The sequence below is a fragment of the Cnephaeus nilssonii genome (genome assembly GCF_951640355.1).
Source record: "Cnephaeus nilssonii genome assembly, chromosome: 11".
NCBI lineage: Eukaryota > Metazoa > Chordata > Mammalia > Chiroptera > Vespertilionidae > Cnephaeus > Cnephaeus nilssonii.
Window position 1 is genome coordinate 69,745,512 of NC_137082.1, and position 26,957 is coordinate 69,772,468.

General features: G+C 46.1%; 2 protein-coding genes across 5 annotated transcripts in view; one reads left to right on the forward strand and one right to left on the reverse strand.

Moving 5' to 3' along the window:
- The first annotated feature begins 7,922 nt into the window (after positions 1-7,922).
- On the forward strand, positions 7,923-13,792 carry FITM2 (fat storage inducing transmembrane protein 2). Its single transcript, XM_079783417.1, has 2 exons — positions 7,923-8,133; positions 10,232-13,792. The coding sequence occupies exons 1-2, from the start codon at positions 7,961-7,963 to the stop codon at positions 10,845-10,847; spliced, it is 789 nt and encodes a 262-aa protein (XP_079639543.1). The 5' UTR covers positions 7,923-7,960; the 3' UTR covers positions 10,848-13,792.
- Positions 13,793-20,898: 7,106 nt separating this feature from the next.
- Positions 20,899-26,957, reverse strand: part of GDAP1L1 (ganglioside induced differentiation associated protein 1 like 1) — a 37,563-nt gene continuing 31,504 nt past the window's right edge. For all 4 annotated transcript variants that reach the window (XM_079783421.1, XM_079783420.1, XM_079783419.1 and 1 more), the window contains one exon: positions 20,899-22,190. In XM_079783421.1, the coding sequence (XP_079639547.1) occupies positions 21,847-22,190 (344 nt within the window). In that variant the 3' untranslated portion in view covers positions 20,899-21,846. The remainder of the gene's footprint in view (positions 22,191-26,957) is intronic.

The following is a 26,957-nucleotide window of genomic DNA, read 5'->3' on the forward strand; positions in this document are numbered from 1 at the left end:
CAACAAGGTTTCTGGAAGAAGTTGGCAAGTTGATTATAAACTCCATGTAGAAGAGCTATGACTCAAGAATTTTCAAGATACTCCCTTAGTCCTATTAGTAATACATGATGATTAAGCAACCCCCCTAAAACTGAATAGTTACCTGGGTGAAAAGAGAAGCTGAAAGATAGCCGTACAAGGGGTGAACCAGAGAGACAGCAGTACAAGGAGAAGGGAACAGCACGGCAAAGGCTCTGAGGCTAGAGGGAATTTGGTTCATTTGAAGTCAAAACTGAACAAAGGCAGGTTAGGGAAGACTTAGAGGGTACAGAGAGTGTAAGACGTGGATTGAGAGATCGGGTCAGAGGTAAGTACTGGCAATTGCTTGCAGGTTGGAGGCCTTGAATGCCTCACCAACTGCAGGGCTGATGAAGACCTGAGATTCTCCTTCAGTGCTTTGCCCTATTGGGGCATAGGGACTGGGGGCTGGGAGGGAGGTGGGCAGACCAGGGCTCAGTTCTTCTGGAAAAGAGAGCACCTCACCCCAGTTCAACCTAGGAGCTGATATCCCATGGACCCCAGAACCCTGAAACCTGAGGGGTGGAGGGGAGGGTCTGTTTCTGTCCTCCTCTCTGTAAGGATTCCAAACTGGGTGTTTGCAGGGCTGCGTCAGGGAGCCCCTCAACCTCCTGGGAGGACTAGCCCTCTCCCTCCTCCAAAAAAAGTGGGGGTGGGAGCTGGAAGGTGTGGATGGCCATGCGGGCTTAACCTTGAAGGGGCACCCCATGCTCCCGAGCCCTGGCCCAGCCGTCTGGGGCGTGAAGCACCGGAGCCAGCAGCCGTGCCCTGGGGGCCAGCAGCCGGAGGACTGGAGAATCCTTGTCTTGGTCCAGTCGGACAGCTGCACCGCCAGGTGTGGCTGTGGAATTTGCTGTATTGCCGGCCTGTGCAGCTGGAGCGGAAAAGCCTCCGCGTCAGCGCCCCCAGCCTGACCACCGAATTCCTGCGCGGGGTGTGGAGCGCTGGCCCTGCGGTCACAGGCCAGTGCAGGACCCTAAGAATTCCATAGGGCGGGGGTAGGAAGGGGCCTGTGGGACCCTCTGAGCCTCCTTGCAGTTCAGTGGCGTGAGAACTGAGCCAGACTTCCCATCTGTTAAATGGGGACGGTGCCACTTTGCCTTGCCCATCTCACAGGCTATAATGAGCAGTCAAAGATGAACATCTTTTAGAGGTGACCACCGATTGTGCACTTTACTGTATACCTGACACCTAGTAAAATAAGGTTTCATTTATTTATCTGGGCAACAGAGTTAGCACCATACCGATCTCATTTTTAGGTGAGGAAACAGAGAGATAAGGACGTATCCTAGGCCACACAGGTAAATTCTGAATCTAGTCTTGAACCCATGTCTGTCTGACTGTGTTCTAAAACGTGGCCGCTAAACCCTATCAACTGCTACTTGGTGAATTTGCAGAGTGCCGTGAGCAGGTGAGCCATTAGTTTTGGTCAGAGTGGCACTCCCCAAATCTAGGAGGCAGTGTGGGTTAGTGGTTAAGCACTTTGCCCGTGGGGCATACCAGCCTCGTTTGAGTCCTCACTGAGCTGGATTGCTCGCTGTGTGGCTCTGACTAGGTCATTTTCTCAGCCTCTGTGCGCCTCTGTTTCCCTTTGTAGACTGGAGTAATAATAGTACTACCTGTGGGGTTGTTGTGAGAAGAATCAAATACAGTTGGCCCTTAAACAACATGGGTTTGAACTGCATGGGTCCACTTATACTCAGATTTTTTTTCCAATAAATACATAGAGTTCTGTAAATGTATTTTCTCTTACGATTTTCTTGAAAATATTTTTTCTCTACCTTACTTTATTGTATGAATACAGTATGTAATATACTAAATAACATACAAAATATGTGTTAATCGACTATGTTATCAGTAAGGCTTCCAGTCAACAGTACTTCAGTTTTAGGGGAGCCAAAATACACAAATTTTCGACTGCAGGGGGATTGGTGCTCCTCATCTCTGCGTTGTTCAAGATCAACTGCACAGCAAAGCACTTAGCACAGTGCCACTGGACTCTTAGTTAAGGCTCAATAAAACAGTGATTCTTTTTAGAATCTAGGCATTTTATTCTCAGTTTGGTGTTATATACGGTGTATATATATGTCATTTCATAAGTTATGAATTATAGCCCTAGCTGGTCTGGCTCAGTGGATAGAGTGTCGGCTTGCGGACTGAGGGATCCCAGGTCCCATTCCGGTCAAGGGCACATGCCTGGGTTGCAGGCTCCATCCCCAGTAGGGGGTGTGCAGGAGGCAGCTGATCAATGATTCTCTCACATCATTGATGTTTCTATCTCCCTCTCCCTTCTTCTCGTAAATCAATAAAACACACACACACACACACATATATATATATATATATATATATATATATATATATATATATATATTAAAAAATAAAATAAATTACGAATTATAAGTAAGACTTATAAAATATAAATATGTAGTTTAATTAATATTTTTAAAGCAAATATCTATGTGATGACCCACAGGTAAAGAACTAGGACATTGCCTACACCCCCAAAGCCTCTGATCCCAATGTCCTCCCTCCATCCTATAGGTATGCTGAACTGGGATACTCAGTTCCCTGCTTTCCCCCTCCCTCTCCCCACATAATTTTACCAACAACTCTTTCAGGCAACAACTGCTTCCTCCTTCCAGGCCTCAACCTTGTGACTGCCTGAGATAGGTCAGTTTGGGGTCTGCAAGAGGATCCTCAAGGCTGCTGGGGATGGTGTAGGGTCCCTGGCAGCCCTTTCTACTGCTCTCCGTCATTCCTGCCTCCTCTTCGCACCTCTTCTCCCCGCCCCCCCCCCCCCCCCCCCACCTACACACACACACACCAGTCCTTCTGACCTTGTGCCGAAATGGCCCAGATAATGGGCAGCAGGAGGATGTGTACTGGGAGGCACAGCCAGTAGATACAATCCCCTTCTAGTTAAGCAGGCAGGCTGGCTTCTGGAGACAAAGGTTTTGCTCAACTGCCTCACCTCAGGGGTGGCTAGTCATCCCATCCAGCCAGAAAAAGAGGTGGCCAGAGGTGAAGAATGGGGGAGGCATTGCAGGGGAGAGCTCAGAAGGAAGGAATTGGTACAGGGGACGAAGACTTCTGCTGGCTGGCCAGGAGCTGTAGACAAAGAGGGCCGCCGGCCCCCTGGGAGAATTACTGGCTGCCTATCTGCCCTGCCAACCCAGAGTGAATTATTTCACACACACTAGCCAACAAAAGGACACCTGCTGGTTGCTCTTTCTGGAATGATCTCTTCCCACTGTTCCTCTGGCCAGCTCTAGCCAATCCTTCAGAAATCAACTCTTCCCTAAGCCTCCCTGTCCCTATTATAGGGTCTTTTCCTCATGTCCCCAAGCATTCTCTACATAACCTATTATCATTCTACCTCAGCATCCTTCAAACTTGATGGACCAGAAAACTCCTTCCCAGTGATTTATAATCAATTCATAATGATTATTTTTCATTGTTTCTCTTCTGTTCATAAAGAAGCAATTTAAATTTTAAAATAATTTCCTTTACATCATATCTTAATAAGGATTCTTTTTTTAAAATCCTCACCTGAGGATATTTTTCCATTTATTTTTAGAGAGAGTGAAGACAGAGGAAAAGACAGAGAGAAATACTGATGTGAGAGAAACACATCAACTAGTTGCCTCGTGCGTGCTCAAGCCGTGACCAGGGAGGAGTCTGCAACCCAAGTACATTGCCCTTGACAGGAATTGAACCTGGGAACCTTTGGTCCGCAGGCCAATGCTCTATCCACTGAGCCAAACCGGCTAGGGCTTAATAATGATTTTAACGTATTTTACAAAAAAAATTTTTTTGCATATTTAGTAGCTGCCAGACACAGTTCTAGAAGCTTGAGATGCATTATTGAATAAAACAGGCAACGTCCCCTACCCTCTGGGGCTGACATTCAAGTGGGAGAGACAGAAAATAAACACATGAATAAATAAATCATAAAGTATGTTTAAAAAAGAAACTTTGATGGCATTCCTAATCCATAAAGACCTCTTAGTTTTTGCCACTTAATCAAGTGATACAGGCCAATTTACTTTTTAAAAATATATATTTTTATTGATTTCAGAGAGGAAGGGAGAGGGAGAGATAGAAACCTCAATGATGAGAATAGAATCAATCTTTGATCGGCTGCCTCCTGCACACCCACTACTGGGGATCAAGCCCACAACCCGGGCATGTGCCCTGACTGGGAATGGAACTGTGAACACCTGGTTGATAGGGAGATGCTCAACCATTGAGCCACAATGGCTGGGCCAGGCCAATTTACTTTAAAACATACCAAGATCACTGTCAGAATAGAGGCCTCTTTCCTAATGGAAACACTTTTTTTTTTTTGTATTCTACTCCAAGAGACTTTAATTTTATGAATCAGTGATATTAGAATGTAATATGGTTATAAAAAATAAAAATTCTTTATAGAAAGCAGTAAAAACTTTCATTTCCTTTTACTTAATCTCTAGTTTACATATATCCATGCCTGGCCAAAGCACAATCATAATCTCAGATGATTTCCATGCAACCATTCCACAAATTTAGTGATTTTATATTTTTCAAAAACACTGCCATCAAAATAAAAAGACAAGTACAAGTGATTTTCAAAAAAATTAAAAAGGCAGGTTATTAATTTGTCCAAGAGACACTCAGACTTCAAGATAAATTCTATAATCTTGAAACTCTTGTAACAAAAGTGACATAAATATAGGGTTTTCTTATGAAATTACATTTAGCATTCAATAAGAAAATATTACTTTTTTGTAGCAGACATATTTTTCATTCTAGTTTTCCATTTCTATAAACATGAAGCCATGTGCTTCTGTAAAACCTGACTCTAGCCCTAACCGGTTTGGCTCAGTGGATAGAGCGTAGGCCTGCAGACTCAAGGGTTCCAGGTTTGATTCCGGTCAAGGGCATGTACCTTGGTTGCGGGCACAGACCCAGTGGGGAGTGTGCAGGAGGCAGCTGATTGATATTTCTCTCTCATCGATGTTTCTAACTCTCTATCCTTCTCCCTTCCTCTCTGTAAAAAAACAATAAAATATATTTAAGAAAACAAACAAACAAAAAAACAACCTGACTCTAAGAGACCTAAAATATAAAATTCTGAACAAAGGTCAAAGTTATGATAATCTGACATAAAAAAATGTTAAACCTTATGTGATGGATTTTTAAAGCTTTAATTGAAAGTGCTGCTCAGTATTTATTAAACTTTTCTCTTTATGAACATCTTTGTTTATTAGTTATTTCTTTAACAAGAAACTCATCTACCTTTTCATTATTCAGTGGTTCAGTTCCCATAGGAGCAGCAGAAAAAATGCTTGATTCCTTACTTTATTTACTAGTTTTCAAAATAATGAGTTGATTCCTCCAAAAGTGGTCATTATGTTTTTCAAGTGCCATTATGAACCCATGGATTTAAACAGATGTGTTTCCATCCGTTGAAGTTATTATTCTCATTTATGCTCAAATTGTCCCATCTTTGGCCTTTGGGAGTCTTTTTGTTGGTTCATGTGCCCTCCTGAAATGACCTTACCAGTCTTTTATTGCTAATGGCTTCCTTGCTTTCTGGTTTGACCAGATGGTCCAGCCTCAACTTGTACATTCTGGGAAATAGTACCCTGGCTAGTATGGCTCAGTTGGTTGAGCGTTGTTCCCTGCATCTGCACTAAAGGGTTGCTGGTTCAATTCCTGGTCAGGGTGTATGCCCAGATTGAGTGTTCGATCCGCCCTTGGGATGCGTGGGGGAGGCAGCAGATCGATGTTTCTCTCTCTCTCCCTTCCTCTCTCTCTAAAATCAATTAAAACATATTTCTTTTTTAAAAAAAATGTGGAAAATTGTATTTTTAAATTGTCTTAAATCTGAAATTATTAAACATGGGAGGTCCTAACGTCTAGTCCCATGCTTGGTAAATGGTTAATAAATGCTGTTTGGCTGAATAAATTAATGATTATCACCCTCACTAGATTTTAAGTTCCTTAGGCCAGAACCATATACTTCTGGCAAGTATTTGTTGAGTAGATAAATGGTATAAAAACCAATTAGGTGATACCAATGAAGTCCCAAGCAGGGCAGAACCCTGATATTTGTGGTCCTCTATCACCCTCTGGTGGCAAAGTGCAGAGCATCATCCTACAATGCTTTAAAATCTAATGTAGTGTTTTTCAAACTGTAGAGCCCCACGCATTAGTGAGTTGTAAAATCAATTCTGTGGGTCATAACCAGAATTTTTAATTGAATTTATAATTGAATAGAAAATATCAGAGCGCCTTACACAGAGTAGAGACAAATTCTGTCATGAACTGTCATAAGCTATATTTATAGCTATATCTATGTATCTATTCGCATATATATTTATTTATATGCTACATATATATTTTTATGTGTGGACTGGACCACAACCAGTGATTTGTTGGTAAATGATTAACAACTAGCTGCCTAGGGGGGAAATGTGTAAGTATACAGGTACGTAAGTTTGTTATAGATTTTTCTTAATATATAAAATATGTAGCACATAGTTTAAAAACAATGAAATAAGCAAATATCCTTTGTTGTAAATTCCATATAGCTAAGTAATTCTCACAGAATGCTCTCATTGATTTTTGCTGGACTCTTGTATCCATAGCCAACCTGTAGTTTCGAGTCAGCCATGTTTTGACCAATGGAGTTGCCTCTGATTTGTAGCACCTGCCAATTTCCTTAGTGTAAATACTCCCAACATGGCTATTGTCACTGAACATGGAGTTGGGAAGAACTGCACCTGGGAATGTAACCTAATTTGGAAATAGGGTCTTTGCAGATCTAATTAAGGATCTCAAGATGAGATTATCCTGGACTTAGGGGGGCCCTCTAAATCGAATGACTAGTGTCCTGATAAGAAACAGGAGAGAAGACACACAGAGGAAAGAGGGCCACGTGAAGACAGAGAGGCTGGAGTTATTCAGCGACAAGGAATGCCAAGGGCAGACAGGCAGTCACCGGAAGCTAGGAGAGGGCCATGGAAGGGATCCGTCCTCAGAGCCTCCGGAAGGACCAAGCCTGCCCACAGCTTCATTTCCGACTGCTGGCCTCCACCAACAGGCAGATAATACATTTCTGTTTTCCTAGGCCATCAAGTTTGTGGTGATTTCCTATGGCAGCCCTCGGAAACTGATCCAGTAGCGAAGGTATGACCGCAGGTTGGGAAACGCTGACTTAGACACCAGCCATGCGCGGGAGTCAGAGGACTCAGTTCTGTGATAAACTGAGGCCTGAGTTCCCAATACCCTCATCTGATCTCCGTAACAGGCCCCTAGCCAGCATTTTCACTCAACACAAATTAAGTGTTTTAAAAGCGAAAATAAATTTAATAGTGTAAAACTTAAATTCAATGGTTGCTTCACACATTTATTTTCTAATGGGATTTGATCTCGTCCCTGTAACTGGATCACCATCACGGGCCTCGAGTTCATAAGCTAACTTTTGGGAAGGATTAGTCTCCTCTTGTCTCCCCGTTTTACAGAAGGCTCAGGTGGCGGAGGAGACTCGGTGATGCCGCGGCCACCGTTCTAATGCCTACAGTGCTCTATTTACTCTTCCCGCCTCCAGCAAATGCCCCCCCCCCAGGCGCCTTTTCCCCAGACCAGAGCAAGACGCGGAGGCCGAGGTCCGAACCTACTACAGTCGGAGCGTGTCGCCTGTAGCAGGACTGAGGGTGGAGCCTGGGGTTCGGAGACCAGCGCGCCGCTGAGGCCGCCGACGGCCCCCAAGGGGAGCCAGCGCGAGCGCGCCTCGGGGGCGGGGCCCGCGGGTTGTGCGCATGCGCCCGAGGGAGGGGGCGTTCCGGGCTGGGCTAAGGGCGTGACGGTGGCCGAGAGCGCACAGGCCGGCGGACGGTGGCCGACGAGGTCCGGCATGGAGCACGTAGAGCGCTGCGCGTGGTTCCTCAGGGGGACGCTGGTGCGGGTGGCCGTGCGGCGCTACCTGCCCTGGGCGCTGGTGGCCTCCATGCTGGCGGGCTCCCTTCTCAAGGAGCTCTCCCCGCTGCCCGAGAGCTACCTCAGCAACAAGCGCAACGTCCTCAACGTGTGAGTGCGCCCTGGGTCCTCTCCTGCCCCCCGCCAGAGCCGGCCAGCTGTCGCCTCGGCCAGAGCTGGGGGCTCGCTGCTCTGACGGACGAGTCCGTGGAAGGGGAAGTCCTCTCGATCACGAGAGCACCTGCACGCGTGTCGCGGCCGAGGGACGCCGGCATAGCTAGTGTCGCTAGCAGTTCGGTGTGCACACCCAGACAGGACAGCCTGGGCAGGTGACGAGCAGGGTGGTGGGTGACTGTGTATGTAGGAGCGCAGGGCGGGGAGCGGGGTGAACCAGCCTCGCTGCTCCCCCCACCTCCCCTTGGAGTCAGGAGTTGGCCCCTCCCCTGGGGGAGACGCCCCCTCCCTACTGCCTGCCGGTGTCAGTCCCCATGCCTCCACCCTAACCCCAGTCCCCCCAGCTTCTGACAATTCCATCACCACCTGTGAAAGACCTGTCCCCCCTCCGCTTTGAGAGCCTTGTCCCCGCCTAGGACGGAGCCCGCACTGCCAGATAACCTCGGAGGAGTGGAACCCTCCAGGCTATGCCCTTTCCCCTGGATCTCCTTGGACTTTCCCAGCCACTCAAAGTTCGTGGCAGTGACCCAGGAAAGCAATCCAGCTGGGCTCTGCGATACCGCCTTAACTGCACCCACTCACTCCTTTTGCTTCCTTCCTTCCTTTTCTCTCTTTTCTTTTCTTTTCTCTTTTCTTTTCTTTTCTTTTCTTTTCTTTTCTTTTCTTCTTTTCTTTTCTTTTCTTTTCCTTCTCCTTCTTCTTCCTTCTCCTCTCTCTCTCTCTCTCTCTCTCTCTCTCTCTCTCTCTCTCTCTCTCCTCCTGGACTATTGCACAAAAACACTACTGCAGTAGGTAAACTCTGAACGATGACATTTCTTCCTTGATGTGGCCCTAGATTCTTTAGAATTACAGTGTCAGCAGCATCTCTCCAACCCAACTTCAGTATCTACTTAAAACCCTGGCCTCTGTCCCGAGCAGTTTCGCCAGATGCCTGACAGGTGTTGGCTCTGGCAAGATCTGTATTAGTCTCAGGGAAAACATTTAGGATAGGCCTTTGGAACCTTTGGAACCCAGGAAAGGGTTGTCCTGTCCTTGGCCACCTTCCTTCCTCACCCATGTGGAGGCTGGACTAAGAATAGATTATGAGAGTGGTAGTCGCCCCAAGTCTCCTGCCTCTTGCCGCTGGTCCCCAGGTCAGCCACCTTTGACAGCACAGGGGAGGCAGACGAGGCAACTGCTGCTTTATCTGGCCTGGGTGAGTGGGGAGCCAAGCAGCCTGGCAGACAAGTCCCTGTTGTTTGCCAGTAGCCATGGATTCTGGCATTTTGTACCAAGCGTCTGTGCTAACTCATGGAAAGGAACCAGCGAATCATTGGCTCAGAAAGGGATTTTAAAAAATCACTGGGTTCCCTCAGTTCTATTTGACCACTGAGGAAAGAGGCCTAGAGAAGTGTGGCAATAAGTAAGTCAGAGTCAGGACTTGAGTCTGGATCTTCTAGTGTGAAGTCAAGCTCTTTTCCGAGATCATTGTCTGCCACACAGGAAGGAACCCTGGTGTAGAAAAAGCATGGGCTTTGGGACTGGCCAAACCTTGGTTTCATCTGTGCTTGTGGGTTGTGTGAGTATGACCCTGGGCGAGTTTTTCAACTTTTCTGAGTCTCAGATTCTTTCTCTATAAAATGGGGGAAATGATACCTTCCTCCCAGGGAGGGTGAGTGTTCTATGGGAAAGTGAAGGTGGGTGAAAGCTCTTGCCATATGGTGGATGCTCAATTATTATTACTTTCCTGAGCAAATAGCATAGTGCTTACGATCACAGACCCAGCTCCACGACTTGTGATCTCCACTTTAGGCATGATACCTCTCTGGGCCTCAGTTTTCTTGTCTGTAAATGGGGATAATAACAGTCCCTTACCATATACAGTTGTTAAGGACTAAATAGTTAATACATTTAAAGTATTTAGTAAGTTGTCATCTGTAGCTTTTATCAACTTTTCTCATTTTCCCCTCTCTTGAGAGTCTAAAGACCTGGGTTGTGACATTGTTTCCTCTCTGCCACGTGCCTTCTCTTCATTTCCACTCTCCTCCTCTGCCAGGTATTTTGTCAAAGTGGCCTGGGGCTGGACCGTCTGTCTCCTCCTGCCTTTCATTGCCCTCACCAACTACCACCTGACAGGCAAGGCTGGCCTGGTCCTGCGGCGGTTGAGCACCCTGCTTGTGGGCACGGCCATCTGGTACGTCTGCACCGTCATCTTCTCCAGTGTGGAACACTACACGGGCAGCTGCTACCAGTCCCCAGCCCTGGAAGGGATCCGAAAGGAGCACCAGAATAAGCAGCAGTGCCACCGGGAAGGGGGCTTTTGGCATGGCTTTGACATCTCCGGCCACTCCTTCCTGCTGACCTTCTGTGCCCTCATGATTGTGGAGGAGATGGCTGTGCTGCATGAGGTGAAGACGGACCGAAGCCACTGCCTCCACACCGCCATCACCACCCTGGTCGTCGCCCTGGGCTTCCTGACCATCATTTGGGTGTGGATGTTCCTGTGCACTGCCGTTTATTTCCACAACCTGTCCCAGAAAGTGTTTGGCACCCTATTCGGTTTGCTGGGCTGGTATGGGACATACGGGTTTTGGTATCTGAAATCTTTTTCCCCAGGACTTCCTCCCCAGACCGCTAGTTTGAATTTGAAGCAAGACAGTTATAAGAAATAAAAGAGAAACAAAAGGAGTGACAGCAGGACAATGGGTAATATATTTTTCATTTATTTTTCTGAGTTATTTGACTAAATTATTGATCCTACATCAGAGAGGAAGCTTACCAGGCAGTTTCGGTGGGTGATGGTGGAGTCTGGGGAGTGAGTTCACTCCCCAGACTGTTCTTGGCGACGTCACTGTGTGTCACAAGCACCACCATTTCCAGTTAGGCACTTTTTGTCCCTGGCAAGACTTGACCTTAATCTGGACTGTCCCTTTTGTCCCTAGAGGGCACTTAGGCTCAGTGAGAGTGCAGAATCAGGAAAGTCTCCTTTGTGTGGCTGAAGGGGAGGCCAGGGTCTCGGGACTCCTCTGCTGCCATTGTTCTCTCCCTGATTCTAGTTTCCTTTTGTTTTAGAGGCTGTTGATGCTGTTATTTAACAATATTTCTCTCTGGACAAAATAACCAACTGTTGTCTGAAAGACAATGGTTTTAGTATTTGTTTCATCTGTGGAATGTTAAATATTACAACTGGCTTGTGATTAGCTATCAAAACACTTAAACTGGAGTGCCTCTCCAAGTGAATATTGGATGATTTTCATGTCATGAACAGTGATAATTTTCCGTCATGTTGTCTACTATATATATTGGTGTTTGGAGCAATAAGGCTAACGTTTCTTTCTTATATTTTGAGTGAATGCTTTATAGTTTTTAATAACAACTATGCGTTTGTTCTTTGTTGACAAAACTCCTGAAAATAACTCACAACTCCACTGCTGCACTTTGGCACATGTGTGTAGATTGCTTTGAGGTTGTTGTTTTTTTAGAACACTAACTTTTTATAAACCAAACTCTTGGCTTATGGTATTAAATTCCACCTTGTGAGGCTGTTTTCTCTGTTAAGAATAAAACCAGGAAGTAGACATTTTAATAACAACTTGATCAATTTTAAGCCAAGTCAGAGTAATTTTACAAAATGTGCAATTGCACTGAAACTTTCCTGACCACATGTCATTGGTGTAGACTGACCTGTGCTTCAGAGTCATGTGTATGTGGATCATTTGCTGTGGCCTATGGCATTTTTACCTTTTGGATATGATTATGATAAGTCAGAAGTGAAGGAGAATGTCTTCCATTGCCTTTGATGGCAAGAAACTAAGCTGTTTGCACAGATGTCCTTATCAAATTATGGCATGACTTTGGTTCCACCCTCCTCTTATCTGTACCACCATCAAAGGCAAACCAAACCTGGGCCTATTCTATTGGTCTTGAAACCACCTTTTCTGTCCCCTTTGCAGCCCTTCTCAATTTCCCGCCTTGTGATTCTGTGGTCTTGACTGTGAGAATGCTGGGAAGGATTAGAAATCCTGTCATCTCCACCTCACAAAGGCACAGTTATATGCTCTGTGATAAGACACCCCTTTCCTCTCCCCCAGGCTGTCTCCTTAAGCCTTTCAAACTGAACCCCTTGCATACTGGATAATCCTTTGAAGCTTCTTTGATGCCCCCATTACCCCCCAGTTAATAGCATACAGATAAGCACTGCACTCACTGGCTTCACTCAAGTTCGGGTTGTTAGGAGCTTGAGCTCTGGAAAACCTTCAGGGTAAATTGTATTTCATATAGTGATATATTTAAAATATGAAGTTTGTATCCCCTTTGTATCCAATTGAGCTGCAAGTTACCTTGTATCAATCAAAATGTGAGGTGGCCCGGGGCTGGTGTGGCTCAGTGGTTGAGCATCAACCTATGAACCAGGAGGTCAGGGTTTGATTCCCCATCAGGGCACATGCCCGAGTTGTGGTCTTGATCCTCAGTGTGGGATTTGCAAGAGGCAGCCGATCGATGATTCTCTCTCACTATTGATGTTTCTACCTCTCCCTCTCCTTTCCTCTCTGAAACCAATTTAAAAAAAAGATTATTAAAAAAAAAAAAGTGAAGTGTGTTACCTTGTACCCGAAGAAGGTAACAGAAACACTGGCAGTGAAATTTTGGAGGTGTCACCCTGGTGCTTTGGGAGCACTGGTAAAGGGCAGTGGCCCCAGGAGATTATTTTTGCTCTGTGGAGTGGGAGTGGGGTGGAAGTGGGGGTGGGGTAGGTAGCAGGAGCTTGTGGAAGGGATTGAAATCTCTCCAAAGTTTCATGTTCAGCACCAAAAGGCAACAGGCACAAGGTGACTCCAGAAGTTCATTTGTCACACTTAAATCTCTAGACATTTTTCTCCTCTGGGTCTGATTCAAGCGCAGCATTCAATAATTCTGCAGGGGGGAAAAAACAACAACAAAAACCTCTGCAGAAAGTGTCCAATACTGAGCCTTGTACATTGATTAGTCTTCCACCGCTTCCTGTTCATTCGTAGCACCCTTGCCTTTTTCTTGGGAGCATGCCCTCTGTCCCTATGTGAGACACTTTGGTGCAGCTGAGTTTGGGCTTAAGCCAACGAGATGTGGGTTCAACTCTTGACACCACTGCTGAGAGCCATCTGACCATGGGCAAGCCTCATTTTCCTCGTGTAATACAGAGGTGATGCTGTTAAGATTCAGGGACATGATGTGTGTAAAATGCCCAGCGCATGTATAGTTCCCTACCCCTTTTTCTTGATTAAGCCCTTTAAAACTTTTTGGCTCCTCCAGAGAAGGCAGGGAAACTAACATCTTTTGAATGCCATTTGGGGGGTATGTGTCTCCTGTTGAAATAGGCTTCATTGTCTTTTGAAAAGTGTGTTGTCCCCAGGCGCTGAACAAGAGGCTTTTGAGGGCATCTGTGATCACAGAATACTGCCATGCTGGTTTTGCCTTTCCAAATGGAGGTTCATTCACGGACGCCTCGTTTTCCACATGCATCTGTCATAGTCTGAGTACCAGATTGTATTTAGAGAATGGCTCTTGCCACTGTTATATACACACAGATCCTATGTGTAAACAAGCAAATTAAGTAAACTGGAGATAATGAAATACCACATTCCAGCTTCTGTGTGTTCCTTTCTAATACGTGCAAGGAAGTCTGCAACCAGTACAGCTCAGCTCCCTTTATGAAAGTAGCATTAATTCTTTGTTGAGCTACTCATGGTATATAGAGTATTTCATGGCTGTAGTTAATTTTATTTTTTTCTCCTAAGTCCTGTAAACTAAATATGTGTTCAGTCATATATTTAGCTTGATTTACTCCCTCCCTCCACCATATCCGTGTCTTGGAGTCCTGGCCTGTGGATCAGCCAGATGCGGGAGCAGTTTTCTTGGCAGGAGAAGAGGTAAGCCTCATGGAAATACACCAAAGAGCATTTACAAAGTTCACGCAAATGAGGTCATCTTTGAAAGTGCCTCAGAGCCCTGGAGACCTAGATGCGGGTGAAGGCTATTTGTGCCTTTTAGTGCCCACTCATTTGCCAGCCTGACCTACTTGGGCAACCCCAGGTAGTGTCTGTCGAAAGCTCAATGGCTCCAGGATTAGAATCTCCTCACACAGCAACTTTCCTGTTCAGATTCTTTTAGTAGCAATGAACCCTTCTGGAGTTCATACTGTGAGCCAGGAGCTGGGAAGGATGATAGATTTCCCCCCTCTTGGACTTTGTGGTCCAAAGTCAGTCCCTTTGGAGCCTAAGGTGTGTGCTGGGGTTGCAAAGGTAAATTTGATACAACTATACCTTCGAGGAATTTTCACCATAAAGTGTCTGAGTGCTGGTTAAGGTCAGGGCATGGGAACAGAAAGCAATGGACAACCAGCTGCGCTAGGAAATGAGGGAATGTTTTCACAGAACCTAACCATTCTTTTGGGCCTTGAAGGATGAGGAGGAGTTCAAGCAGTTAGGCAGAGAAGGGCATCCAAGGAAGTAAGAACAACATGCCTAAGGACTCATAGCTATGCTGCCATAATTTTTATTCAGATGTCACTTCCCAAGAAACCTAACTCTCCCATCATTTTCAAAAGCAACGGAGATGGAAGAAAGGCAGACTGACAGGACTGTTTGAGCCGGGTCCCACCACTGCTTTTTCTGATTTTCTGTGTGACCTTGAATCAATGACTCAACGTCTCTGGGTCTCAATTTCCGTAGCTGATAAATGATGGTAGTGGATTGAATAACCTCACCAACTCTCCTACTCTACTCTGTTTCTCTGTGCTGTTTGATGACAAGTTCTTCCAAGCTGGTTGTGACTTCTATTTTAGGAAACAACATGAAAAGAAACTCCCACTCAGAGCTGAGGTGGCAGCTGGTTTCCTGGGCGAGTGACGGAGGAGCGGCCCTCTGGATGCACTTATCACACCCCCCCCCCCCTTTCTCTGCGTTGGCAGCCTGTTGTAGTTCAGACCTTTGCATGGGTTCATATGGGGTTTCTGGACGAGGGAAGCTGAACCTAGTTCCCAGAGGGGTGACCTATAGAAGTCTTCTTAAAAAGTCTCCAAAATAAAACCATTTTTGATAGCTATTCAGGAGAAGGTAGTTTCTGTTAAGAGAAACCCTTGTGCAGTATAGTCATCTTCAGAAATTGTCCTCTCTGGCAAGTTTTAAAGTTGAACACCAGCACAGAAAACAGGTACTTTCATACCTTGAGGTGTGGTGGTAAATTGTTACAACCTGTTTAAATGGTAACCTAGTAGTATCCAAACTTGAACTGTGTAGACCCAACAATCTCAGTCTAGGATTTGGGCTATGGAAAGACTTGTAGAAGTGGACAAAGATAAGTACAAAGATTTTATGCAGCTCTGTTACAGTGAGAAATTGTCAGCTCAAATGCCAGTCAGTTAAATAAATTATGGTAACTGTATTAGCAATATAATGCAGTCATTACAAAGAATAAATGTTATATTTAGTGTGGAATTTGGTGGCAGGAAGACTTGGTTTTGTGCTGACTGTAACTTACAGCTGTGTGCCCTCAAACAGGTTAGTCTCTTTGAGCCTCTGTAAATGGGGTGATAGTGCCTCACCTCTTTCAACATTCACTGCCCCAATAATTGAGGAGCTTCAAGTAAACCAGGCACTGTGCTAGGCACCGCATTCATTCGAAGAGCCATGGTGCTTTCAGGGGGTTTACACTCTAGTTGGGCACAGACAATAAAATGAACAACTCCAAACAGGGTGCTGGGCTCAAAAGCAGAGTGCCCCCCCCCCCCCCAAACTGCCCTAACCTTTTGCACTTGGATGTCGAGTGTGACTCGACACAGTTAGCATCGGTAGCAGCTCGAGAAAAAAGCAAGCGAGTGCAAAGGGCTAACATTGTCACAGCTCAGGCAGAGATGATTTACACAAAACTCTTAGACAAGCAAAGGAGTAGGGGAGGTTGGCATGGACTCAAGCCAGACTGCCTGGGTTCTAATTCTGGCTCTGCCATACACACTGGCTGTGTCACCTGCAACAGTTCCTTAACATCTAGGCCTTGGTTTCCTCATCTGTCAAATGGGGGTAATGTGAGTACCTACCTCATAGAGCTATTGTGAGGACTAATTGAATTGATACTTGTAAAGTGCTTAGAACAGGACCTAGTATATATGTGGTGCTATATGAATGTCTTTCAAGTGCACAGTAAGTCCCTAATGTGCCCTCATTACTGTAACCACTTTAAAATCAAGACAGAGAAACCCCATACCTGTGGGTGTTCCCATTTTGATCCACTCGGAGGTAGTTAAAATGTAGTCAATGAATGGGGAAGGCCATGTCCCGATGGTCTAGCATGGAAACCGAGTCCCTAAGGCAGCATTCTGGTTTCCAGATTAACTAGAGGGTGAGGGAGAGCAAGAGACAAGTTTTCCAGGAGAGGACAGTTGTATCCATGGGGTCCTTTTGGCCAAAGGAAAGCATTCCTCCATCTCCCCCCGCCCCCCCCCCCCCCCCCGCCTTTGAGGTGCTGTCTATTCACAGGCAATCCAAGGGCTGCCTGGTCTTGGTTTCCAAGCTGCATGTTTTGGGGGAACTTAGCTGGAAGCCTTATCATGGAGCCTTGTTACTTCCCGTCTTCTCTGCTTTGGCTGCCTGGGGAATGTGTCTGAGTGCTCAGGAGATAAGTAGGTGGGGGTGCCTGGGAGCCACGTTGATTAGCATCTTAATTACTGGAGCAAAGTTACTCAGGCCTTGCCCTACCACGCTGCTGTGCCCCATTTCCCAACCACTCCTTTCATCCCTTCTTGCCTCTACTTGCATTGGCTGAGCATGCTGTGTTTGCCAGGTATCCCTGTGCAGCTGGGGACTGAGGCAGGGGTGAGTGGGTGGGGGTATAAATGGACTCTAATCTGGAGTTTTAGAGGCATTGGACTTGAGCAAGTAGACTGCATCCAAATCCTGCCTACCAACTCCTCAGCTGTGTGATCTTAGGCAAGTCACTTAGCTTCTCTGGGCTTGTTACTCATCTATGAAAGGGGGATCATTCTACCTCACTAGTCTTTGACTGGCTTAATGAAATCATAGATGGGAAAATATTTTATAAGCTTTAAAATATCGTGCACCTATGAGGGCTGCTTATTATTGAGGAGATTTATCTTTACCTAATGAGTGTCTCTCTCAGAAGCCTGGGCACTGTAACTCCATCAGGTGGTACAGTTTTTTCGGATGCGGTTTCCACATGAAAGCAAATCAGCATAGTCTTTGACACTTTGCACTCAGCTCTTGGTCTGGAAAATGTTATTCTATCAGTGGGGGCCACCAAAAGCCCTGAGCTCTACTCGGCAGGGCAGCAGTAAGCAGCACATCTTCCCTTTCTTACAGTACAGGTCAGCTTTTCTGTTCTCTGGCATCATCTAGTTCAGCGGTCGCCAACCGGTGTCCGCGGACCACTGGTGGTCTGTGAGGTCCGAAAGGTTGGTAACTACTGATCTAGTCTGTGGAGACCTGGATTATTCTGATGTCCCCTAAGAAAACACTGATCCACCACACTGACGACATCTTGCTGTACCGGTGAGCAGGAAATAGCAGGTACACCAGATGCTTTAGGAAGACCCAGGCATGTCAGAGGGTGGTATATAAAGCCCATGGACATTCAGAAGCCTGGCACCTAGGGACCTAGAGGTTAGGAAACGTCAGGTTATCCCTTCCAAGTAAAAGGCAAGTTCCTGCTCCTATCTCTAAGAAAAAAAACACAACTGGTAGCCCTCTTTGGATTTGGAAGGGAATGTACATGCAATTGTGTGCTGCTCCAAACCATTCACTGAGTAACCCATACAAAGGACAGCCAATTTTGAATGGGTCCCAAAGCAGATTTAGGCCACAGTGCAAGATGCTCTGCCAATTGAGCCACATGACCCAGTCGATCCAATGGTGTTTAAGTTGTCTATGATATTTAAAATTTATATTTCCTTTTAGCCCCCAGCAAGCCCTAATAGGAAAATCTCTGCCCATCCCTAGGAATTGGAACAAAGTCATGTCCTCTTCTACAAATAACAATTATTCCTTTAAAATACACTGAGTGGCCAGATTATGATGATCTCTGAACGCATAATAATCTGGCCACTCAGTGTATATTCTATATAATAAAAGGCTAATATGCAAATTGTCCCCTCAACCAGGAGTTTGACCAGCAGGCAGGCCGGCCAACCGCCCATGTCCCCTCCCCCTGGCCAGACCCCACCCATGCACAAATTCATGCACCAGTCCTCTAATATATACTGAGTGGCCAGATTATTATGCGTTCAGAGATCATAATAATCTGGCCACTCAGTGTATAGTGACTGGCTTGCTACTGGGCTGTGGTAGAGACCTAACACCTGACCAGGAGACACCAAGTGACTATGCAACCTGAGCTGCCCATCATGGACTGGGTGTCATCTGATCCATCAAGTTATAAAGCTAGACATGTACCACAGCATTCTATCATCAAGTGAGACTGTCACCTATTCCTGCCACATTGCCACCGCTTCCTCAGTCAATACCTAAGGCCCCATAACAAATACCCTGTGATCAATTGATGGAGGAAGAAAAAGCTCAGGCCTGGAACCAATTGGAAGTGGATGGTTGCAGCACTATAGGAAGGCCCTGAAAGACATTGGAGAAGGGAAATCCTTTCAGTGAACACAACTTCAAGCAATACAGTCGGCCCTCCCTATCTGCAGGTTTTGCATCTGCAGACTCAACCAACTAGGGATAAAAATATTTGGGGAGAAGTGTTACTTTAAAAAAAAATATTGAGCCGAAACCGGTTTGGCTCAGTGGATAGAGCGTCGGCCTGCGGACTGAAAGGTCCCAGGTTCGATTCCGGTCAAGGGCATGTACCTTGGTTGCAGGCACATCCCCAGTAGGGGTTGTGCAAGAGGCAGCTGATCGATGTTTCTCTATCATCGATGTTTCTAACTCTCTATCCCTCTCTCTTCCTCTCTGTGAAAAATCAATAAAATATATTAAAAAATATTGATTTTAGAGAGGGAGACTTGGTTTCAGTCTTGATATTCCATACAATACTGCTTCTTGACCAAAGAGGTGACATTATAGTAAAATAAATGTAGCAGTGTGATTATACCTATGGAATTTTCTGGTCTTATCTAGAAGCAACAGATTTATAGAAAACTGAGCTGGCCACCTGGGAGACACTGCAATGTTGGGATGCTGTCTACAGGATACATCATATACTTTGTACCAACCATAGTGCTGTTTCTCCACATGCAGAAAACATGGATCCAGCAATGCTGAGGTGGAAATGGGAGGGACTACCTCCACTATTGCACAAAACCCATTCACAAAAATGTTGCTTTCCATCCCTAAAACTTTGGACCTTGATGGCTAGATATTATAGTTCTCAAGGAAGGAATGCTTCTATTAAGGAAAACATTGATTGCCACTCAGCCATTTTGAGCTCCTCATACCATTGCAACCAAAGGCAAAGAAGTAGGTTACTCTACTGGCTGGCATGATTGGTCTGATCACCAAGAGTAAATTGGATTGCTGCTACAGTGGTGGCATGGAAGACTGTACGGGAACTAGAGGATTCTCTGGGTGCCCCATTATACTTCCACATCCAACAGTAAAAGATTAATAGAAGACTACAACAGCCCAAGTCTGAATCATTTCACCAGTAAAATACCCCAAATATGAGGTCCTGGCTGGGGGCAAAACAAACAAACAAAAACACACACACATAGAATAGCTAGTGGAAAAAAAGAGAAATTATAAATATCAACAATGGCCTTAGGATCAATTACAGAAATGAGGGCTGAAGCAACTATGAGTGTTTTCTTTCCTGCTTGTCATATATGTGCATATATTGCATATAAGGATTACTGGTGATGGCTAAATTGATGTTTTAATCTATATATTACAGTATATTGAGGTGTGCCTCTATAGGTGATCTCTAGGACTAGAGGTGGACCAAAAAGAGACTCAGACATCATCCAGAGTGATGTTACTGACCTGTGGAGCTTTGTGGGTCTCATTTTTAGAGAAGTTGTATCCTCATTTCAGGAAAGCATTGGTCCCGTTAGGATTAAGCATGATGTTATTGTCCATGAGTGGAGTTCAATTATGAGTGGGAGGGTCTGTGTGGATGTTTAAGTAGCCAAGGGGTGGACAGTGTTAGATAATGCCTCTAGTATCTAAGTGCTTGCCCTGTTTTGGCCCTGGCTATTCTTTTCTTTTCATCTTGTTGGAAAAAGTTCATATATATATTTTAATAAAATAAATAAAATTATGCCTTATGTTCTACAAATTATACTTCTGGTTTAATGTTCTTGGGGCATTTGAACACATTTTTCTCTGGGAAATTATGGGGACATGTGCCCTGGGAGCCCCCTGAAAGGCCATTACATAAGCAAATGGCTGTGAGCATGCTCTGTAAACTGTGAAGCACTGTCCCAGTGAGGTGGGTTTATGCCAAGAGCAGAACTTTGCGAAGTCTATCCGGGAGCCATCCCTATACTCATCATCTTGAAACCTGAACTCACTGATGCTGAATCTTGTGTCTCCACCCCTCTGACCCCAGCCTTTGGAAATGAGAGCTAGATGGACAACACAGGTTTACAAATGAAAAGCAACTGCTTCTCCTGGATGCTTTATTGGGGGCTTTCAGTGGTTTCGAAGCGTGAAAGGCAGTGACACTCAGACCTTCTCCCAACATGCAAAAGGCACAGGAAAGTGAGACAGGACCAGGGTGGGCAGCATAGGTGAGGAGATCCCCCTGTGTGGCATGGTGGGGCATGTGAGGCACCCCACAAGTGATGGGACAGGTGGGCATTAAAGGAGATGGCTTTGGCAGAGGCTAGGAGAGGGACTTGAGGTTCATCCACCTCCAGACCCACCCCTGCACTCAGGCCGGACTGACCTTCTAAGATAGTGAACATGGCTTTTGCTGAAAGTCCACCTCACATGGTGGGAAAAATCAACTCCAGGTGGGAAGAGGATGATGGATGCTGCCTTCGGGGATTACTGGTAGAGTGCCAAATCAGACTCACTGGCCACGGCAGGAGGGGAATGAGGGTGTGCTCATGGTGTCCGTCCCAGTCCTGGTTTGGTGGTTGGGTGCCACTGCCTTGGCTTGAGCCACTGCTGTCTCAGTCCATGTCCAGGAGAAGAATGAAGTCCCTTCCGATCTTCACGGGCCTCCCATGGAGTCTCCGGGTCTCTAGCCCCACCCAGAGGTACCACTTAGAAGAAGTTGAGTCTTGATGTTGGCTTTGTCCTGTGGAAAGTTCCCTGGGCAAGAGGGAAGGGGAGGCGAGGGGTCAGGCCCTCTGAGCCCCCAGCACCTCCCAGAATCTGGGCCCTGATGGGTGAAATGGCCTGGGACTCACCTCAGATCCTAACCAGTCCCCACAGTTCCATCTTGAGACCTTGAATCAAAAGAAAAGGCATTCGTGCTTTGTTTCTGTTCTCTCTCTCACTCTTTCTCTCCTTTAGTAGAGCCGTGGCTTCAACTCACGGCATTGGCAACGTCTACTTCTAAACTATGGAATGTTTTCACATTGACAATAGAATTACTCCGAACAAGGGGTGGGGAAGGGGCTGTCCAAGTGTTCATGAGACAGTGCATTACTGAGAGCTCATTGGGGATCACACAGCACAGAGACACTGACAGTCAGACACCAAGCCCAGGCCTGGCTCAGCTCTAGATGTATTTTTTCTTGAGGTACCAGTAGGCAAAATAGCCCATCCCACCCAGGGAGCCCATGAGGAAGGAGGCCCCAAAGAAAGATGGCGGTTTCCGCTTGACCAGCCGGAACGCATTGGGGATGACGGCCGAGAGCAGAGTGGTATGAATGTCGCCGAGAACTTTCCGGAAGGCAAAGCGCTTCTGGACCCTCTCAAAGAAGGACTGCAGGTTGGGCCGGCTGCCGTCCTCCCAGTATTTCTTGGACAGTCCCAGGAACTTGAGGCGGTGCAGGGTGGCTCCCAGAAGGACGTCAGCGAGAGTGAAGGCACAGCCGCAGAGCCACAGCTCACATTTCTGTCCTAGAGTGGAAGAGAGAGGAGATGGGGGCAGAGGGATCAGCTTTTCAACCCCCATGCGCTCGCTCCTCTCTCCTTGACTCCTTTGATGTTTGTCTGGCTGCCAAGGCGTTTCCCCAGGGTCATTCACTCCTATACAACTTTAATGATTTTGCCGCATCCTTTTTGCTACCCCTATCAGTTTTTTTCTTTAAATCAACTGAATTTTTAAGTGCAAGCACTGAGCTTTGGGGCTTCAAGATTTAGATACTGAGAAACAGGAGAAACCATTGAAAAAGCATGAGAAGAAGTGGCCTGATGGCCCACTAGTGTGTGGTGTTGTGGAAGCCAAGATAAAAAAGTGTTCCAAGGAGAAGGGAATACTCAGCTGTGTTCAGAAGCTGTGGAGAGGTCAAGTAAGAGGAGGCCTGAGAATGGAGATTATATTTGGCAGCTGGTAACCTTGACAAGAGCAGCTGGAGTAGAGGCTGACAATGAAAGCCTGGTTGGAAGGAGTTCAAGTGAGAAAGGGAGGAGGAGAATTGGCGACAGTAAGCAAAGATCACTCATTCAAGGAATTTTGCTGTAATGGAAAGGATGCACTAATAATTTGACACAGGTCAAGAGTGTTTTTGTAAGTTGGGAGGAAAAGCTAACATGTGGATCTACTCTCCTCCCTTCTCCATGCTGCCCCGTGCCCCAGAAGAATGACTCTGGTTCCAGGGGGTTCCGCCAATGGGGAGCAGTGGCAGGAGGGAGGATGGTGGTGAGAGTGAGGTCAGAGTCTTACGTCCCTCGGTTTCCTCTCTGCGGGTCACTGTGGACTGGCTGCGTCCCCAGAATGAAAGCCACAGCTTCTGTCAGGTGGCCCTCTCTATGCAGTCTGTCTGTCCCGTTCCTGAAACTGCTCCCACCTCTCACGACCTCAGGCCCAGGATACCACGCTTTTCCTTGTGGTTTCCCTAAATCCTGTCCACATATTTATAAACAGTCCCTATAATAAGCCTCCTCAATTACCAATGTGAGGTCACCCTGTGTCCTATGAGGTCCTGCCTGGACCACACCCCTTCTGTCCTTTCATGGACTTTGCATCGTTGGTCCTGCATCCTTCTCCTTTCACTGGGTCATTTCCGCCAGCCTGAAAACACACCTGTATCTACTATAAAAAAAAAAAAATCCTCCCTTTGCCCTGCACACTTCTTCAGCCCCCACCCCATTTCTCTATTCCCCTCTACAGATACACTTCTCAAAAGAGCTGTCTCCACTTAACCACACTGCCTCCCACTCACCCTTAAGTCTTTTGTCCCGAGTTCAGTGAAACTGCTCTTGGTAGGGTCACCACCAAAGCCATGGGACAAAATCCAGGGGTGCTTTCCTATCCTTGGTTCACTCAGCCTCTCAGACCCTTTATGGGGGCCTATGACACAGGCTCCTCCTACCTCACTGGCCACTCCATCTCAGTCGACTTTGCCTGCTCCTCTGCCCCCACGCCTCTCTGAATGCGAGGGAACCTCAGGGCAGACATGGAGTTTTAAAACGTGTCTACAGATTGACTCTCCTCCCCAGGACTACGCGCTGTATTTCATGACTTGTACTAAGGAATGGAATGTGGCAGAAGTGACAGTGACTCCCCCATGGTAGGTCATGAAGGAACTGTGGCTTCTGCTGCTTCTCCCTCCCACGGATCACTTGTTCAGGAAAAAGCCAGCTGCCATGTTGCAAAGAAACTCAAGCAGCCCTATCGACATGCCCACGTGGTGAGGAGCTGAGGTCCCCTGCCAATAGCCAGTGGGGAACTGAGACATCTAGTTAGGAACCCTGAGAACGAGCCACCTTGGAAGCCAATCCTCCAGCTCAAATGACCAGAGCCCCAACCAACAGCTTGACTGCAGCCTTTATTACACAACCCTAATGAGACCACCCAGCTAAGCTGCTCCAAAATTCCTGATCCATGTGTGATATAAGAAGTGCTTTCTGTTTAAGCTGCTAAGTTCAGGAGCAACTTGTTATGCAGCAGTAGGCAACTAATGCAGCAGTTCTTGATCCATCTTTTTGTCTCCACTCTCTCCTAAATGAAATCATTCAATTCTGTGGCTTTAAGCACCACAGCTATGCTAAAGACTTACAAATCTTTATCTCTAAATTCTGACTTCTCCTTTTAAAATGATACTAGAATATCTAATGGCTTATGTGATACCCCCTTGTGTGTCTAAAAGGCATCTCAAACTTACTGTGTCTCAAAGTGAACACTTGGTCCCCCTTGCCCATATCAGGACTCAGTAGCTGGCTCCATCTAGAGGTCTTAACTACGACATTATAGTACCTCTGCCCCACACAGAGAGAAGTGGAGGTTTGGAGGTGCCCTGGTAGGTGACTGAGCACCAGAGACCATGTGGGCCCAGCCAGTCTGACCTTTAAAACTGATAGCCACCCCCTTGGGCCTCTGCTGCCTCCGTCAGCCTGGAGGGACACAAGGACTGCCCACACCTCTCCATCTCAAACAACCCCATTCATCAGTGCAATGCTGCCCCCTCTTGGAAGACCTCAGGACCAAAACAGAAAGTGAGGACAGGAGGCTCACAGGCTAGGACGACCTGAGGAATGTGTCTACAGCTATTCTCCAGGATCGTCAACTCTGGCCTCCATCTAGGTCACACTCCATGTCTCCCTTGATCATAACAGCAGCTAATATTTGCAGACACTTTTAATACCGTGTGCCAGGCAATGTGCTGAGCCCCTTACATGCATTTTCTCACTGATCCTCACAACAGCCCCGGGAAGTAGGTGCTCATTTAACACCCTTTTACAGAACAGAAGAGGAGCCAGAACTAGCATTTAAGAATGACTCAAGGAGCCAGTGTTTGAATCCAGGCTCCATCACTTCTATCTGTGTAACCTTGGAAGATTACTGAACCTCTCTGTGCCTTAGTTTTTTTAATCTGTTGAATGGGGTTACTCATATTACCTACCCCCTAGAGTTACTATGGGATTAAATAAGTTGAAATATGTGAAACACTTAAAACAGTGCCTGGCACACAGTAAGTGTTGTTAAATACATAAATCATTATGGGCTGAATTGTGTCCCTCCAAAATTCATATGTTGAAGTTTTAACCCCCCATATCTCAGACAGTGACTATATTTGGAGAACAAGTCTTTAAAGAAGTAATTTTTCCCTGGATGGGTAGATCCCTAACCCTAACCCTAATCCTAACCTGGTTAGAGTGTCATCCCGATATGCCAAGGTTGCAAGTTCAATCCCGAATCAAGGCACATACAAGTATCAACCAATGAATGCATAAGTAAGTGAAACAACAAATTGATGTTTCTCTCTTTCTTCCTCTCTCTCCCCCTTCCTCTCACTCCCTAAAATCAATAAATAAAAATAAAATAAAGAAGTAAGTTTAAATGAGGCTGTTAGGGTGGGTCCTAGTCCAATCTGGGCTGGGGTCCTCATAAAAGGAGGAAATTTTGCTGTGCAGACACCAGGGGCATGCCCACTGAGGAAAGTCCATGTGAAGACACAGCAAGAATGCAGCTGTGTAAGCCTAAGAGAGAGGCCTCAAAAGAAACCAAACCTCAGAAGAAACCAACACCTTGATCTTAGACTTCTAGCCTCCAGAACTGTGAGAAAATAAGTAGGTCTATTGTTTAAGCCATCCAGTCTGTGGTATTTTGTTATGGAAGCCCTAGCAAATTAATGGATAAATATATTAAATACACCTGAGAATTAAGGTCACCCAGTGAGAGGATGGCAGAGCTGGGGCTTTGGCCCCTAAGCACGCTTCTGTACTGGCTCCCTCAGCACCCTCTCTGACAGAACTGAAAAAGTTCCTCCTTGAGGGATGTATTATTTTCCTCACTTACCCATACCATCCTTTTTTTCTAGAAGGGATTTAAGGCAGCTGGCTTCAGTACACATGACAATGTCCCTGTTGAGGACTTTAGGGACCTGTGTGTACTTTATGCTCAAGGCCTCAGTTGTGAGATGCTGGAAGAACACTGGACCCATTAAGAGGGAACCCGTGCTTGCCCTCACTATGCTGTTTAAAAGCTGTGTGCAGGTCACCCTGAACAAGTCACTTCATTTCTCTGAGCCTTAGTTCTCTCATCTGGAGAATGTACACGTCTTTAGCTGTCATATGTTCTTAAACTACTATGCTCCTGGCACTTCAATTGTGTGCTCCTGGCACTTTACTGTGTGCTTTTAATTTTTACAAGAGTCCAACTAGGTGGGGTTAATATAAGTTGCATTTTTATCATCCCATTTTACAGATGAGGAGACTGAGGCTCCAATAGGAAAAATAACCTGTCCAAGTCACACAGTACAGGCAACAAAACTGGAACTCTAACTCAAACCTGTCTGGCTCTATGCCCTAACTGGTTTGGCTCAGTGGATAGAGCGTCGGCCTGCGGACTGAAAGGTCCCAGGTTCGATTCCGGTCAAGGGCATGTACCTTGGTTGCGGGCACATCCCCAGTGGGAGGTGTGCAGGAGGCAGCTGATCGATGTTTCTCTCTCATCGATGTTTCTAACTCTCTATCCCTCTCCCTTCCTCTCTGTAAAAAATCAATAAAGTATATATATATAAAACCTGTCTGGCTCTAAACTTATCTTCTAGGTCACTGTGCTCCAAGTAGACGTGTGTGTGTGTGTGTGTGTGTGTGTGTGTGTGTGTAGCTGTAACTGTAGCAGCTACACACATAGGCTCCATAAATTGCATAGTTGAATAGACAAGACTAAGTCTGTCTAAAAGAGAGCAATGGGAAGGTCCAGAATAAAATCTGAAGAAG

Coding starts and splice junctions, on each gene's coding strand:
- FITM2 (XM_079783417.1), top strand. CDS start 7,961: ATGGAGCACGTAGAGCGCTGCGCGTGGTTCCTCAGGGGGACGCTGGTG. Junction 8,134..10,231: donor AAGCGCAACGTCCTCAACGT/GTGAGTGCGCCC, acceptor CTCCTCTGCCAG/GTATTTTGTCAAAGTGGCCT.